General features: G+C 41.4%; 1 protein-coding gene across 11 annotated transcripts in view; it reads right to left on the reverse strand.

Moving 5' to 3' along the window:
• Positions 1-6,657: 6,657 nt before the first annotated feature.
• IPCEF1 (interaction protein for cytohesin exchange factors 1) overlaps positions 6,658-18,023 on the reverse strand; it is a 140,649-nt gene continuing 129,283 nt past the window's right edge. For 10 of the 11 annotated variants that reach the window (XM_016156326.2, XM_016156322.2, XM_016156328.2 and 7 more), the window contains one exon: positions 6,658-11,733. In XM_016156326.2, the coding sequence (XP_016011812.2) occupies positions 11,527-11,733 (207 nt within the window). In that variant the 3' untranslated portion in view covers positions 6,658-11,526. Of the gene's footprint in view, positions 11,734-14,329; positions 18,017-18,023 lie in introns of those variants that run through there. The other variant, XM_036222914.1, reaches the window with a different exon arrangement.

Consider the following 18,023-nt stretch of genomic DNA (forward strand, 5'->3'; position numbering starts at 1 on the left):
AGAGAACCGGATGTATGCATGAAGAAGAATGAACCCGGACCCTTATCTCACACCACAAACACAAATCAACTCAAAATGGATTAAAGACCTCACATAAAACTTCTAACTGTAAAACTTACAACAACCACCACCACAATAACAAACGTAGGGAAAAAGTCTTTTGACATTATTAGTCTAGGTGCTGATTCTTAGCTAAGATCCCAAAAGTAAGGCAATTCAAGCAAAAATAGACAAATAGGATTATGTAAAAATTATAAGTTCTGCACAGCAAAAGAAACAATTGAGTGAAGACAAAACATATGAAATGAGAAAATATTTTTTGCAAACCTTACTTCTGATAAGAGGTTAATACTGGCGATATTAGGATGAGGCATCTCTGCAAGACAGTGCATTTTTAGAGTGATCTTTCTTTAGTGTGGATGTTTAGGTAAAGAGAGTGGGAAAGAAAATCTCACACGATCTGCTCTGATCAATAGTATATAATGGTGGGTGATTATAAGCGTAGACACTTAAATTCCAGCCAAAGTTTTAGAGGTGTGTAATGGAGAATTTTGTGCATAATGGGTAAAATCGAGATGCATTGTGTGATTACTAATGAATAAATTTGACTTCACTTATGGATTGGATGATACATTAATGTGATGGATTAGGAGTGTGAAGAAAAGAGCATTTGCATTCTGGGCTCATTCTCAGGACTGACGAACTATTGAGCAAGGGGAAATATAAAATCATCCTCAGTGTGCTATGCTTCCAAGGGTGTTGTTATGCAGCATGGAACAAAAGAGTTTTCCATGTGCAAGAGCCACGCAGAGAGGTGGGTCACGGAAGCAGTGCCCGATAGGGGATTTTCGCGAGAGTAATGTGTTGCGGAGTGCCCACGGGCGAGCAGCAGAGGGTTGGAGAAGAAAGCTAACTACCAAAGTGGTCTGGATAGAAACTAGCTCTGATCCAACCTCAAGGGCCACTCTGAAGTATACTTTGCATCACAGCGTTGTTCCTATCTGAAGACAAGTGAAATGAACTGTGGTACTCTGTGCAAATGTGTTACTGATCACTGGTTGCCGGGGGAGAGGTGGAGAAAGGATGCAAGAGGACAGCCTCTCTAGGGAGGCAGCTGTCAATCAGGCAAAGGGCGCTCTTGGAGAAGGAGACGGTTGTGAGCTGTTAGAAGCCAACATTTGCCAGAGTTTCTGTCTATCTGCCTGGAATAGGATTTGATCAGTGTACTGTTGACATCAAACAGAGTCCCTGTCTTGTGCTATCAGATCCTCTTCATTTTCATATTAAGTTTACTATATAGAGGAACAGTTACAATTTCTGAGCAAGCTTCCAAGAAGCAAGTTAGGGTGATGGACTCTAGTCCCACTCTGTAATTGGTTCTATGGCCTCATGACACATCATCTCCCTCCTCCACCACATAGTCTAGATTCTTCCTGCCTCACTCACACTTCTGCTCTCCGATGCCCCAGACAGACATCTCTGAGCTGTCCAAGCACCTGGTTAGCATACACTTATCAAGCCAGTTGCCACGTGGCCCTTTTACTGAACAAGTTAAAACAGGGCATGAGAGTATCAACAGATGCCCCATGAATTGTTTCTTGCCAAACATATTTTTCTCTCTTCCATCATGTAGCACTGATCCTATCTCCTAGTAATTATCATGGTCAGTAATCCCTTCCAGTATGGTAGATCCTTTCAATGACAGCTGGTCTCCAAGCATGAGAAACCCAAAGTAACATATAGCAGCTATAGTTTTAGGTTTATTGGGATTCTTACAGTATCCCAGGTAAAAGCAGGACCCCCAGACCCACAGAGCCTGAAGTTATAGAGATAGGAAACACAAATTCCCAAGTGGACCATTTGGAGTGATGGTGAGCTGGGCCGGCCTTATGTTCACCCATTGGTTCCACCACCTATGTAATTTAGGTTGTGACAGGGTACCGTATAATGACCACTGTGTTTCTAAAAGTACACTGTATTCTGAAGGATGGCACTCTGATCTTACAGGGCACCTTCTACCAGCAGGTGCCTCAACTGCACCTTAAAAGACTGTCTCCAAAGTTCTTTCCTACCAGTGGCTTCTGAATCTACGGAACACGATGGATCCACTGGATCCCACACGTGCCCACCGCCTCACTCCCTGGGCCATACAGTGGGCTGCTTGTCTAAAATGAATGTCTTAACTCAGGCTGCTATAACAAAATGCCATAAACTAGGTGGCTTATGCACAACAGAAATTTATGTCTCACAGTTCTGGAGGCTGGAAATTGAGATCGGGGTGCCAGCATGCTGGGGTTCTGGAGAGAGTCCTCTTCTGGATTGCAGACTCCTGACTTCTTGTTGTATCTTCACATGAAGGAAGGAGAGTAAGCTGGCTCTCTGACCTCTTATAACATCGCTAATCACATTCATGAGGACCCCACCTTCGTGACATAATTACCGAAGGCTCCTCTCTCAAATAGCATCACCTTTTGAATTAGACTTCTACATATGACTTTTGGTGGACACAAATGTTTAGTTCATAACAACAGTGTTGTGTGGGAGCTCATGCGTAGACTAGACATTCTGTGAGCCCTTGAATGGTAGTGTTGGCGGAGCCACTATAGGCAGGAAAGGTAAATCCATATGTGCATCCTTGTCAGTCCTTGTCAGGATGAAACATTGCCTTTTCCCAGATGGCAGGTGTTCAATCTAGTCAACTTGCCAGCAAGTGACTGCTCAGTTCGAAAGCATGATGCCTTCCTGAGACTCTGCACTGGTTTCTGTTACCAGTGGGCAAGACATTCAGCAGCAGCAGCAGCAGTAGCTTTCGGCCATGGTAAGGAAGCACAGGTTGTGGGCCCATGGTTAGCCTCCATCTCTGCCTCCACGATTTCTCTGTGAGCCCATTGTGCAAGCCCTGGGGTGGTCAGTGACAGAGGCTGACATCCTCACACATAGGTGAGACTGTCAGTAGCTGTCCAGTTTTCGGTTTAAAATCATATAACAGTCAAGCCATTAATGAATTAAGTTCAGGCAGTTCCTTCCTCTGACAATGAGAAGTCCCCCATGAAGTCAAGGTAATTATGCAGGAAAGAAGCATAGGCGTCTGTGTCATGTGTTCATGCAATTTTCTTGTGCCTACTGCAGTCGCGTGAGCTCAGTCTTGGATGTACCGCTCCCATTTTACAGTGAATTGCCTCTGGACCACCCTAAACTTATGTCTAACACTACCCACTTCCTCATGGTTAGCTCTGGCTGCGAAGTAAGCTGATACCCACAGATAAATGCTCTACCATAGTTAGTATCTGCATACCTGGAGCTATTTTTTAATGATGATTCTTTCTCTGTTGCAGATAGCGTGGCGTCGGTCCAGAACCCTAGGGATCAATGCTATGACTCTCATACCGGAGATTGTTATAGACTCTACATTGTTTATTTCTATATTGTATATAGCTCTACTACCATGGGATTTACTAAGTCATATGGCCCAAGCAACAGAACTGCTTGTACCACAGTCCATTCTTGCTGCAGAACCCATTCTTTTTATGGACCCCACTCAAAACTGGGAGCTTTGCTTGTCACTCAATGAAGAAAGTCAGAACAATCTTTCCCCATGTAGAATATGTTGCATTGAAAACTTGAACATGCCCACCATGCATGATGCACCTTTCTTACTGATAGAAGTGCAACACATAATACGTTGTCCTTTCTCCAGAAAATTGGACCCCAAATATTTCACATATTTGGCAGGAAACTTTGTAGAATTTATCTTTCATTTTCTGGAGTTCCTATATCTAATTGTAGTCCCCAGAGCACTTGTCACTTCTTATTTATCAAGCTCCTATTGCTTGGTACACGAGAACATTGATATAATGGACCAATGTGATATTCTATGGAATGTTCAAATGGTCTGGATCACTTCTGACTATACGGCGACACATAGCAGGAGAAGTTCAGACCTGGGGGAAGGTCATAAATGTTATTATCATCTATTACATATAAATATGAAATGCTTCTGATCCTCTTTCACAATAGACATTGGAAAATAATGCACTTATCTAGCCGCAGTCTACATACTTGAGTCTGTAATCTGTCCTGGTAAAAATACGTCGAGCGCAGCATGTATAATTGGGGTTATAACTTGGTTACATTTGCAAGACCAGTTCAGGAGCCAAACTGGCAAATTGCATGGGCGCAAGTGGGGACCATTACCCTTGTACCTGAAAGTCTTTCAAGATGATACTAATCTCTACCATTCCCCTTGGGTATTATATTGGCTTGTATTTACTATCTTTCCTGAAGGAGGCAGCTCCAGGGACTTCTATGTAGCTTCTCTTACTATAATAGCTATTATTGGTTAAAGAACCAATGTGAACATTCTTCCAGCTGCTAAGTATGGCCATTCCAATTATACACTTAGAAACCAGAGGATATGGACCATTTATCTCTTGACATTTATATGCCCCTACCCTATCCTAACACAGGGTAGTTCATAAGATTTGGAGGTGGTTCCTGGAAATCAGCAACAATTTGACCCTGTATCCGATTTCCCTTGAGAAAAAAAAAAATGTATTTATTGTTGGCTTCCCATGAATCCCATCTCTGGGGACATCATTTTCTATTAGCAGTCTCCGAAGATTCAGGGCCAGCACAAGCCCCAGGATGCCATTCTGCTCACCGCCCTCTATTTTGTTTATGACTGTTCAGTGCTGCCATTTGGTCTCAGCCAGTCATTCAACGAGACCACCCTGGTTGGGGACGGAGAGCATAACCTCCTGGCTAAATGACTCTTATTTAGCTAAGGATAATTTTATGAAAAAAAAAAAAAAAAACAGGGTGGGGAGTGCTGTTAGCTGCAAAAGCTCATAGTAAATGGGGAATAAAAAGCTCTGGCCAGGTGAACATATCTGGGCAGGGTTCCACAGCATCCACAACAGCAACTTTGGCACTAAGATAATAACTGGCTAGATATCCGGGTACCCTGCTCGCCTGGCAATTTTGTCCCTTCCCTCTGGACAGGACTGCCAAGACGTGCTCAGCCACAACTTCACCCTTGGCAGAGTATTTATGACTTTCTAAAATATGTGACTGGAAAAATTAACAGACTGCATGAAAAAATTACCTAGAAATACAAGTGTTGTTTTTTTTTATAAAGAGAAAAGACAAAAATAATGCCCAGATTGTGATTTACAAAAGCTGGGACCTCTGGAAATTTTACCCTCCCTCTTTCATGGGAGAGGAGGCTGTGACTCAGCCAAACTCCTCGATCAATTTGACATGGCACAGAGATTTTTAGGCCTAAATTATCCTTTGCTTACAGTACTTGATTCTCAAAAGTGACTTTCTAGTGCTTTGTCTTTAAATGCAGGTATTGTAAAACCTGATCTGATTATCAAAATAATAGACTTGCTTACTTGTGTAAATATGATTTTAAAAGCTAGAAATTTTTTTTGGGGGGGGGGCATTGGTTTTTGGGTGTTTTTTTTTTTTTTTTACATTTTTTCCTTATAAAGGTGGAATTACCTCTCCTACGGTGATTCATATTTTGAGGAAATCAAATTCAAGTCACATGGTATGACGAAGGACTTTCATGCATGAAGTTAAAACTTGGAAATCTTGAAATTTCTGGGAGATATTGATGGTTCAGGGGGACTAAGAAGGATATTTGAAACGGAATTTTGTGATGGGCGGAATAATGGCCATGTTCTACGCCCTGGAAACTGTGCACGTATTACAGATGGGGATGAAGCGCAAGGGGAATTCAGGTCACAGGTTGAACTCACGTTGCTAGTCAGCTGACCTTAAAATAGAGTTTCCTGGATTATCCAAGTGGGCCCAATAGAATCACAAGGGTCTTTAAGAGACTGAGGAAGGTGTGACTGGGGAAGAAAGGTGTGGAGAATTACGGCATTGTTGACTTTAAAGATGGAGGAAAGGGGCCAAGAGGCAAAGAATGCGGGTGACCTAGAGCAGGCAAGGAAATGTGTTGTCCCCTGGAGCCACCAGAAGGAGCACCATCTTGCCATCGCCTTGATTTTAGCCCAAGCAAACCCGCAGCAGACTTATGACCGCCACACTTATCAGAAAGCACATTTTTTTAAACTACTAAATCTGTGGTCATTTGTTAACAGCACCAATAGGAAACTAATGCAGGATTGTTCTAGAAATCAGGAACACACTATACCTATGCCTTTTGCTGATCCCTGTGGTCTAGGATAATTTTTACTGCATCCATGTAGGAACCTTGACATACTTGGTGGCCGCAGGATGGAGAAAAGAGGATGGAGCTCAGCATGTGAAGTGAAAATCGGGGGAGAGAGAGGAAAAAAGTAATACGTTGTTTGTGCAGACATTAATGGATGAGGTACGAATTAAGTTCAAATCCAGGCTAGCTTCCTCCAATCAGTGAATCCAAAATAAAGGCAATTTATTATACTATTTCAATATTTTCTTTGTTCAGTTTTCACAGAAAAATTTCACGTATTTTAAGGAACTTATGTGCCACAGGTTGTAACTTTTATCACCTGCAAATTTTTTTAAATCTCTAAACAAAATGTGGGAATATGCAAGTCCAATTTTATGGACCAATAAAAACGTTGAAAAAATATAAATATCTCTACACTAACAAACTTGTAAGCTGAGGGCCATTAGAGAAGACCACATTGTTGAAATGGATTTCTCAACAGAATTAGACATTTTATTTAAAAATAAAAACATCGGGAATCTAGAATAAATTATTTTATGAGTGCCACCAGAGGGCACTATATCCCTTGCAGAAGATAAAAGTCTGGCCATCAGACACTTCCTGTTTTTTTTTTTTTTTTTCCTTTGAGGACACATAGTATAGGGCAGAAAATGAACACCAACAGTATATTTCAATTTTTTTCCATGTCATTTTACTAGATATATTTTACCTTGTTTTTATTTTTATCTTACAAGTCAACCTCAAAAACATAAAGCAGGAGAAATGAGCCATGACACTTTTTTTTTGTTCAGTTCAGTCCGAGAGGGTAGGAGACATAGAATAAAAGCACAATGAACTTGAAGGTATCATTTCTGTATTAACATCTTGCCCCCAAACACCATGCAGTGCTAAAAGTCACATCCCCAGCATGCAAGCACATTAAAATATATGGTGATTTAAAATTCTGGCTTTTATTATGGGATGCTAAGTGTCTCCATGGGGCATGCTTCCCCTTTGGACGTAAGGTAAAGAAATATCAGTACAGGACAGTTAAGTCTCCCTACAGTAATAAAAATGAAAGAACCATTTCTTTTTAATGTAGAATCCATGTCTAATGTTTTCTCTGTGGTCTGTGACAGTATGGAGAAAAAAAAAAATGTGCAGAAGAGACTAGGAAATTGCTTCCCAACTCACAGTATAGAGAAACATGCAGCTGTTCAAAATCTCTCCTTTTTAATTGTCTATTACAAAAGTCTAGGGGGGCAGTCACCTCACATTTCTAGGACTTGATTTCTCTTATGAAATAATTATGCAAAAAATTGGGAGGGAAATAAATGGGGAAAAACAACCCAATCAATTATCATATTCTATCAGACTGAAGAAGAGATTCAACCTGAACCTTCACTTGGATATGGTAGCTTTTCAATATATAGTGACTTTTGAAATGTCATTCTCCATACTTAAATTACTCACTAAATCTTCCGTGTGGCTTTATCAAAATATTACCTTTTAATGTCACCTTTCTTTAAAAGACTTAAAAGGGGCATTTTCCTTTTACATCTCAGTGTTTGTGATTTAAAGGCTATCTGAGGAAATTATCATGATTACATGAGAAGACATTGAGAGAGGAAATTAAGAGCCTGACCCCTAGTCACTAAGCTGGGTCTGTGAATCTCTTGATACTTTTAGAAAGAAAAACAAAATAAATGCACTCTATTTCTTTAAACATATCTCTTTCATCTATGGATCTCACGTCACCTAATAGACATCATACTTTACAGGAGGAAGGAAAGGAAGCAGAATAATTAGGTTAAACCTGTACTCACAGTCAGCAGGTCACTGCAGGAGGGACAGAAACCTATTAGGCCATGACGGAGGAACTGTGCTCAAGGAAAAGAGGCCCCCTCAGATTTCAAATGGATGACTTTGCAAAAGCCACCACGTGTGCCTATTTCAATGCAATGGCATGCACACTCCAAGTCAAACAGTTTGGTCCTAACAGCAACGGCTCAAGGTAAGGTGAGAGGGAGGTACAAGTTCAAGTCCTGGCTGTACCACCTGGGGCTCTCTCCATGTGCCTCACTTTTCAGAGTTTGTTTTCTTCCTCCATCAAAAGGAGTAGTGATAATCCACACTCACCCCCACAAAGACCACTGGGGAGGCAGAAGGGAGAGCCTGAAACACCAACTTGCAAGCTACAAAGTGCTATGTAAATATAAGGCATTGGTTTCACATTGAAATCTGACTCCAAACACAAGCTCTTTCTTAGGCGTCCCGGAGTCTGTAATAATATGTTTCATGATTCTTTCTAGGCCTTTGATGCTATGCTGAGATTAAAGCAGAAATAAGAATTATTAAAACCAAAAGATGCCCTTCAAATGTGGGACCATCCAATTCAGCATGTGCTGCAATGAACCAACCAGTGAGGGCATCACACCAGACACCAGACTGGGTCCCCAGACCAACGGATAGAGAGAAGCCATCCTCCCCACAAGCCCAAAGAGGAATCCAGTGCAGGTCTCAGTCCACAGCCGGTGCCACAGGTTTGGACCTGGTTATGTTCAGAGATTGTCTGCTTCCCTTCTGAGCAGCCGTGGCTCTAGGTCATTCCACAGCCCTCAGACCTCATGAGGGTAGATCACCTGATAAAACGACCCGACCCTAAATCCCTTTCAGAGATGACTCAAACCCCAGGAATAAACTGGAAGGAAGAGGCCACAGGTGAAGCTGGGAACTCACAGAAGCACCCCCTCCTGCTCAGCACAATGTAACAGAGAGAAAGCATCTGCAGAGGGGGAAAGAGCTGACGAGAAGGCGGTTTGGGTCTAGAAGAGCAAGGCGCAACGTTGTGCAGTTCAGCGTACTCTTCATTTGGAGAGATTCTGCAAAGAAACCGCTTTAACAAAGCAAACACTTCTAGATGAACTTGACTTTGAAAAATAACTGAAAGGCCTAAGTAATCTCTGGACCGATTTTGCCTTTGAGTGGTTCTAAAGGAATTTACACTAAAAGGTCAGTTAAATATGTATTAATAAAAAGCCAAAGGAAAGCATTGAAATGTTATTTCTTAGCCCTAGTCAAAAGCTTTCGGAATACTTTAATTTAGGAAAAACCATTTTGAAATTTATAGGTTGGTGCCATAAACCAGAAAAAAAGGTAAAAGAACATTACGTCACACTCCATTATTATTTTCCCCGTTATTCTTTCTCCTTCCCTCAACAGTTTTTTTTTTTTTTTTTTTACATTATGAATTCTGTACAATCAATCTTTTAACAGCTGCTAAATACAGCAAGAATCAATGATCATTTCTAGAATGCAGAGACTAAAGCACTGGCCTCTGATACAGAAGCTTGCAGGTCCGGTCTGAGGACCTGAATCTTTATTTCTCTCCTGTGCAAACAGTACACCCGCTGGAGAGGCGCCCTCTGCCATTTGGCCCATGGCCTCACCCAGCACTTTCCATCTGTTTGCTAGGCCAAACTGACTGACATGGCCTCTTACCTCACAGAAGCTTATAGTATCGCAACTTTCTTCCTTTTTCTTTTTCTTTTTTTCCTCTTTCCTAATGTTAAGGTTGTTTTTTGTTTGGAAAGCATTAAAATTTCCCAGTAAAGCTTGAGGAAATATTCAACAACTATTTCCATTTAGTTTGCATACAAAATTCAGAGGGTTATTTCTATTTGAATGTCAAGCCACACTTAGACTCTATAAAGAAAACTGTGTTATGTTGACAATTTGTAAGGGTAGGGCCCAAAATGGGTTTTTGGTGGGTTGTGATTATTCTTATGGTGAGAAATATTCATGAAAATTAGCAAGTGAAGACTTTCATATTGCTTCCTTAGTAAAATTAGTTCTTTTACCAGACCCCAAAATTTCTATTAGTCTACACAAAAGACTACATTAATTGTACTTCATCTGGTTTAGAATTTGTGGGCGTAAATAGTGTAAAGCTTAAAGTTTATTTACTAGAAGAGAAAATGTGAGATGAAATCCTTTTCTAATTAAAGAAACGACTTAAAACAGAGAAATCCAAGCTGTCTGGGGTGAGGGTGAGGAAGGGGGAGGGGGGGAGGGGAAAGACACCAGAAAATGAAAGTTTATTATTGCATGCCCGATATTTATCCGAGATTTCCTGAGCATTCCTCAAACATTATAGTGCAACATGATAACTCCAATTACTCAATAATCAATAATATTTCTATTTCTCTCAAGCAAAACATATATACTTTGAGAATATATACTGAGCAAAACATGTGATAGTATATCATCTTTTAAAACACTAGTAATTTGACCTATAAATATATTTAAATAACAAACGTATTATAGCTATTCACATAGAACACAAAATGACACATAAACGTACAAAAATAAAGCAATCATGTTCTAACTCTTCTGTTTTTTGTTGGATTTTTTTTTTTTTTTTTTTTTGGAGTAGAGATATTGAAACAATTCAAATAACAGAATCATCTTGTCATCGTTTATCCTGGGGAACCCAGGTATATGTATACTGTGCATAGGCACCGCCCCCAAAGGACAAAAGCAGCAAACATCCCTTTCTGGATGTCTTACATCTCATACGATGGTTCAGAAAAACTGGAGGAAGTAGAAGCCTCCAAGTGTAATGAGATAGTTTTCTGTGAGCTGTTCAGTGGAAAGGAAAAATTAATCAGATCCCACCGCCACCTGGGTAAAGTGTGAAACTATCAAGCTGTCCTTTGAGTGAGTGCAAGATAGAGCATGACTCCTCCCTGGGCTCTCCCACACGTCCCTCGCTAGGAAATATTTCTCAACTCGTGGAAAAAGCGCCACCATTCTGGACAGTTAGCAGGGGATTTCGGTGCCATGCACCCGTTTGTCTTGTTCCAGTTGCTGCTGTAGAAAACATTTCTCCACTCAGAAAAAAACAAACAAAAAAATGATTTGGAGAACTCAGCTACCCAACCAAGTAGAATATGTACATTCTTCTTTTGGAAAACTGAATAGTTCTATGAATAAGCATCCCAGGTTAAAAAAAAAAAAAGTGATCTTTTGTCCACAAACCATCGTAATTCTCTTGAGAGCAAGGAACAGAAGAGAGAGTGCTCACGCGGCATCTAGAGCCTGGCATACCCGTGAGCTCCCGGCAGGAGCACGAGAACCGTTCGGCTGGACTCCATCGCTCCAGTCTTGACGACACCCTACGACCAGAAGTGGGAGTCCTGCCGTGAGCGGTGCTGGTCCTCGCCATGAGCTGCCTCTTTAGAGAGGGAGCTGATGCTTGAGGAACTGGTCTCAGTTTTCCTTTGAAGGAAAAACGTAAGCTCTTGCAGCATCTTGCAGTGTTGCTCGGGGTCAGGAGGGGAGAGAACTCTGGCTTGTTCTCAAATAGAATTTTCGATGGAGGCGGAGGAAGGCGGGCTCTCACGGCCCTGCGGGGGGCCTTCCGGGTCAGCCGTGGGGTCCTGCTGCTGGTGATAGATGTCCTGAATCAGCAGAGTGTTCATGACCTTCCACTCCCTGTACTTTGTGGCTGTCAGCTTCGGATCATCCAGCAACTGGTTAATCATGGCTAGGTCATGTTCTTTACACTGTCCAAGTAGAAACGAAAAGTCAGGGGGATGTTGTGAGTATCTTAGTTTTAATAAACCACCTTCAGCCCTTCCACAAATCAATGCACATAGTCAGTCATCATAAAATTATCATAAAATGAAAGTGTTTTTACACATTAATAATGAAATCCCTACAACGACCCCGAATAATAATGGCAGAACATCCATTTAAATACGCTAGCCAGAAAGAAGTTAAGTATCTTACCCAGCTAAAGAACTAGACCAATAGCCAAGGTCTTCTGCGTTGCTCTTCGCTGATCAATCTGTTATCCCACACCACTAATACGACTATCTCAGTGTGAATATTACTCCTCCTAGAACTCACAATTGTATAATCATCTCATTGCTCATCCAAACTTCACTAAGTAAAAATGAGACATATTATTTCCCCTAAGAAATAAGATAATACGAAATATATCTTGTTTATTTTTTATCTTAATTTTAATAAATCACACACATTTAACAAATACATAGACCATCTTTTCCTTCAAAGACTACTAACTTTCCAGGAAAACAGCATGGACTACAATGATACTCATGGAGTAAATAATCTATTCATATTATTTCGCCTTGCCTCCTCTGTAAACAATGACTCACATTTCTGAAATGCTGGGCTCAGGTTAGGGGAGTTTTCTGTAGTCAAGAAATGGAATAAAAATAAAACGCAACAGCCTCTACATTAAAAAAAAAAAAAAAAAAAGGATCATTTTGTCCTGACAATTTTACCTCAGATCTTTCTTGTTCCCTCCATCCCCTATGACCTTAATCCTGATTTTGGATATAAAGTCCAATATGCCAACTTGACCTGCTGCCAGAGCCTCCTGCCTTAAACCCATCCCACACACGGCAGTGCAGAGATCCACCGAAAATGGGGGTCCCCTTCAGTCATTCCCCTTCCTGTCCAAGGTTCCGTGGACTTGAGCTCCATTTGCTGATTGTCCACTTTCTTCTTTCTTTCCGCTCTAAAAATGTGGATGTTACTTCACTCCCCCAACCCAGCCGCAATGCTAGTTCGCACATCCACAATGCTGTGTCACATGAAGAACCTTCCTCAAGTGTCTTCACCAGATGAACTCTAATTCCTAATGTTGCTTTCACATGGAACACTTTCTAATCTTTCTTTAACAGGCTTTACTGGAACTCATAAATCCATACTCATTTCAGGGATTGTGTTCTTCAGAAAATCTTCTCTGAACCTCCAAGTTGGACTTGGAAGCTTTTTCAGTACTCTCCTGCCTTCTTAGAATTTTACTGTGTTGTGCTTAGATATTCACGGACTTGTTATACCAGCAATTCTAAAGCTCCATAAGGAAGGTGACTAAACATATTGTATTCATCCCTGTATTCTTCACACCTCACACAATGCCGAGTGCCAGGTAGACATTCAACGCATGTCTATTATTGAGCCAAGCTCTCTGCCTACGCCATGGAAGGCATGTGTGCAGCTAAAAATTCACAACCGTGCTCACTGGCCACAGTTCAAGTTCATGACCACTGCCCGTAAGTGGGCTTTCACGACTATCCAGTAAGCATATTTCCTCATCACTCTCCCAAAGGACTATTTCAGAACTGCTCGTCCTCATCCATGTCTTGCTTCCATCCTCCCTTGTAGCTGATGTAATTTTTTTGTTTTGAAGAAATTGCAACAATCAGAAGATTTCTCCTAAGTTCCTGTTGCCCACTACATACATGTGCATGAATATATTTCCGCTTTCCTTCCTGCTCATTTGGAGAAAAAGTCTGTGCTCCTAGCAAAGACCAATCTCTCCACTTGCATACTATCCCCCACCCCACATTCAACAGATTCATTCCAGCATTTCTTCCCTTGTGTGCAACTCATCAGTTTCGCATCTCCACTTGATTCTCACTGGTGTACGGCACGTACTATTATGTTTCCCATCTTAAAAGCCACCTCTTGACTCCGTCTCCCTGTTCCAGCGGATGCTCCACTTTCCTCATTGTCTCCAAGGTCCCCGTCCCTACTCTCTCACAGACCCACTCCCACAAGTCCTGTGTCCACACCATTCTACCAAAACTGCTCTTGTTAAGGCCGTCGATGACCTCCATGTCGTTAAATTCAATAACCAATTATTCGTCTCCAACAGCACCTAAAAGTGTTGATGACTCATTTTCAAACACTTTCATCATGTGACTTCTGTGACTCATTCTCCTGATTTTTCTCATCCCACGACGGCAGCTTATTCTCAGTCTTCTTCACTGGCTCCTCCATGCGGCCCAGTCTCTTTCACACTGGGACACCCTAGAGCACCGGCCTTGAGCCTTCTCTCTGTTCTATCTACATTCACGCTCTCGGTGATCTCATGGAATCTCTCCCACTCTCCCTGTATACTGAGGGTCACAAATGAACTTGTTCATCTAAACTTCCTCTTCAGCAGCTCCACCTGGACACCTAATGGGCATCTCAAGTGTACCATGTCTAAAATATCCAAAACTAAGTTTCTGTTATGCTCTACACGCCCTCCCCAACCCCCACATAAAATGAGGCACCATATGAAATGATCCCTCTCCGACCCTCTACTCACCCCATCCCCATCCCATACTGTATGTACCTCAACCATACTGACCTCTGCTTACCTTAAACTTGTTAGGTACCCCTCGCCTCTGCCCCGTGCCCCTGCAAGGGATTTGCATGTCTGTTCCTTTTACTTGGAACACTCTACTTCAGATAGCCTCAAGGCTCATTCTCTTTCCTTTTTCAGATTTTACTCAAATTGCATCTTTCAAAGAGGATTTCATCTCTATCCGAATTAAAAATCAATCCCTCAGCATTCTTTTCCCCCCTTCTCTTCTACCATCCAGCAAATCTATCATTACTTAGCATACTCAGTGTGCTAAATATTTTATTTTTTTCTCTACCTAAATGTAAGCTTCATGAGGGCAGGCAATTTCATCTGGTACACCCACTGCCACATACCCAAGTACCTGAAAGAATGACCGACACATAGTAGACACATATCTAAATGCTTGTTGAAGAAAATAAGAATATAAAATAAGAAATGAATGAATGAACGAATTATCTGTTTGCTTTTTCATTTCTTTTGCATCATGAACCCTATTTAGAGTCTGAGGAAATCCTCTTCATAAACAAATAAAAATGTTATATATATATATATAATATATATCTAGATATCTATCCATCTATTTACATACAGACATTTGCATATAACTTTAGGGATTCTAGAACTGGCATTTAGTTCATCCAAACAAGGTATCTGGCCATAAGTGATCACAAATATTAATGGCATACAAATGTATTGTTTGTACTCTATAGTTACTGTTAACTTACATTTTCTTTGGGGTGTTTTGTTACATTTTCTTTTTTTCTTCTTTTCTTATTTCTAAATTGGTCAGAATAATATGTATTTCAAGGGAAATATACCACATATACAATAGTCTGAATGAGATTTATAATTTTGAATTGAGAGAGCAGGAATGTGTTATAGATGGAGAGCAAAGGATATATTTGGATTTCAAGAAACCCAAGTAAGAAAACAAGTAGGAAAATAACTTAAAAAAGGATAACAGGTAGGTTGACCAGGACCTAGAAGCAGAGGAAGGGAGGTTAGACAGGTAGAAAGTCAAGCTTGGCCAAGAGAGTATTCTTTCTTCCCTCTGAGTTCTCAACATCTACCTTTCAAAAACTAGTATTTTCAAAATAATAGTAATAATAATAATAATAATAAAGCTTTCACGCTTTATCACCATCGTGCTATTCATATGAAATTATTTAAAGATTTTTACTTTGTTCTTAAGAAATTTTGGCATCTGTTCAGAGCAGGATTCTAATATTTTATTGAAATAACTAAGATCTTTGCAGATTAACAAAATTTGGAAAATATATTTTTTAAAGGAAAAATTGAACTAACTACCCCTCTAAATCTGATAAAAGGTCTTAGAAAGGGGTCTCTTCCACTGTAGGCTAACACTTCACACACGGTTTGAGCTCTAAACAATTCAAATTTCTTTCCATTTGGCTCAAGTTTGTGTTAATTTTCAGGATTAAAAGAAAAAACTGGAGGCACAAATAAAGAGAAAAGAAATTATTGAAAGAACAGAACCTCTGAGCTCTCCTTAGCCCCAGCACCCTGGGGTCAGCGGCATCACCCGCCAGCCCTGTTCTCCCAATGGTGCAAGAGGCTCGCCGAATGCTTTGAACCACTTTGAACCACTTTGAACCATTTTGAACCACTTTTGACTTTCTGGCAGGCAGGCAGAGCTTAGTAGGGCTTCCAAAAAATACCATGAAAGAGAGAATGCTATCCTTATTTCTCACTCCAAATATGCAGTACATGGCTTGACTCAACACCTCAGCGCTGGAAATGTGCTTGACAAAGCAATGGGGAGAAAAAGGATTTGTTCCTCGATTTGTTCCTTCAGGGAAGCCCTGAAAGTTTTAGGCAGACCCATGAATCATTCATTTTAAAATAAAGGCAGACTTAGCCAAAAGTTAATGGATGTTGCGCTATCAGAAATTCCTAAAGATCTACACTCTGAGGATGACATGACAGTTTGCTCGACTTCCTAGAAGAATTTCCACAAAGAGCATTTGTCTCAATACAATCCCAGTGTGGGAATAGTTCTTTATTGATGGACTGTGTTCTTCGCTAATATAAACATTATTGTTAAAACAGTTTCCTTGTTTCTGCATTAAATTCTGCTGTCTTTGCTGGCCCCCACTCCAACTTTGAAGTATTTTTAAAATAAATATTGATATTGCAATGTAACATACATCAAGTGCATATGTAATAAGATTTGTGCTTGATGAATCATCACAAAGTAAACAATTCTCTGTAACTACCACCAAGGACAAAAAAAGACCTTTACGCAGCCCCTTCCCGGCCAAATCCTCCTTTCCTCCACAAAGGCAATCACCAACCTGACTGCTTTGAATTTTAAGAACTATTAAAGTTAAATTATTAAATTAAAGATAGTTAAAATAAAATAATTCTTACAGTCTTTCAACATGAATAAACAGACATGTACCAAATCACCTTCCTGCAACATAAAGGTGAAAGTGCTTTTTTTTTTTCTGTAAAACCAATCTCCACATCACCATATCTTCCTCCTCCTGATGAAGGAAGACCCACGTGACATCTCTGATGGTCCATCAGCCCCAGCAGCCCCAGCATCACACCTTTGTGAGATCTAAGGGATCTGTGAAAAGGGCTTCTTTCGGGAACGTAGAGAGACAGCAGCTCCTACCCCCGGGTGTACCCCACCCCCATGTCCCTTGCTCCCTGGTACTCCTGCCCTTGGGTAGTTCCCCTCTGCCAATACAGGCCGACCTGTAAATATAATGTCGCAACCATGACTGGGATGGGATCCGTCTTGCTCGCTCCCTCACTCTGTTTTACTCGGAAGCTGCCCCAGGGAAGAGGCTCATAGGGCAAAGAACTGGGGTTGCACCAAAAGACAGCAAACAACAGAGACCCTCAGTCCAGCAACCTGCAAGGAACTGAATCCTGACAATGGCTGCATGCGAGCTCCTGGAAGTACATCTTCAGCGAGGGGAGGGATGCGCGCAGCCCGGGCCGATGCCTGCATTACAGCAGTCGCATGGGAGACCTCGGGGCGGGAAGCACTGTGAACCAAGCCGCGCCCAGGTTCCTGACCCGCAGACACCGCAAAATAATCAGTGTTTATTGCTTGTAGTTGCTAAGTTCGGGATATTTTGTTACTTGGCAATAGATAATTAATACCGAGGGAGAAAAGAAAGAGCTGAATTCAATTCCATGGTCACGGTGCATGGAAAGGAAGAGGCCACAGAGAATAAACAACATGGTAAAAACTTTGGGTTCTTTGTGCCAACCCCACAGTCCTGTGATGGCCTAGAACCCCAGGGCTGTTCTTTGGAAAGCCTAGAACACAATTATTCTCTGTCTAGAAATGCCCTGCCCCGCCTACCCCCTGATAAGCCTTCATTTCCTGTTTCTCCCAACGCAGACTATAGCACGCTGTCCACTGATGCACATGTACCTGGGCCAGGTCCGTTTCCTCGAATGCCCTTCCTTCTTACCCTGAGATTCCTCTCCTCTTGCTCACCAGCCACTTGTCAGCACCTCCATGACACTGGCCCTAATGGCCTCAGGTAAGTAGCTGCTTTCCTCCATGGAGCTACCAGAGCGCCCCAAGCCTGTATCGACTCTCACACCTATCGTCGCATTGCATTCTAACGGTTTTCCTCTCTGGTCCCATTGTCCATTGGGGTCCACGCAATGGTTCCGGCACCCTAGAATAGGGCCTGGTAC

This window comes from Rousettus aegyptiacus, unplaced genomic scaffold, assembly GCF_014176215.1.
Source record: "Rousettus aegyptiacus isolate mRouAeg1 unplaced genomic scaffold, mRouAeg1.p scaffold_m13_p_1, whole genome shotgun sequence".
Lineage (NCBI taxonomy): Eukaryota > Metazoa > Chordata > Mammalia > Chiroptera > Pteropodidae > Rousettus > Rousettus aegyptiacus.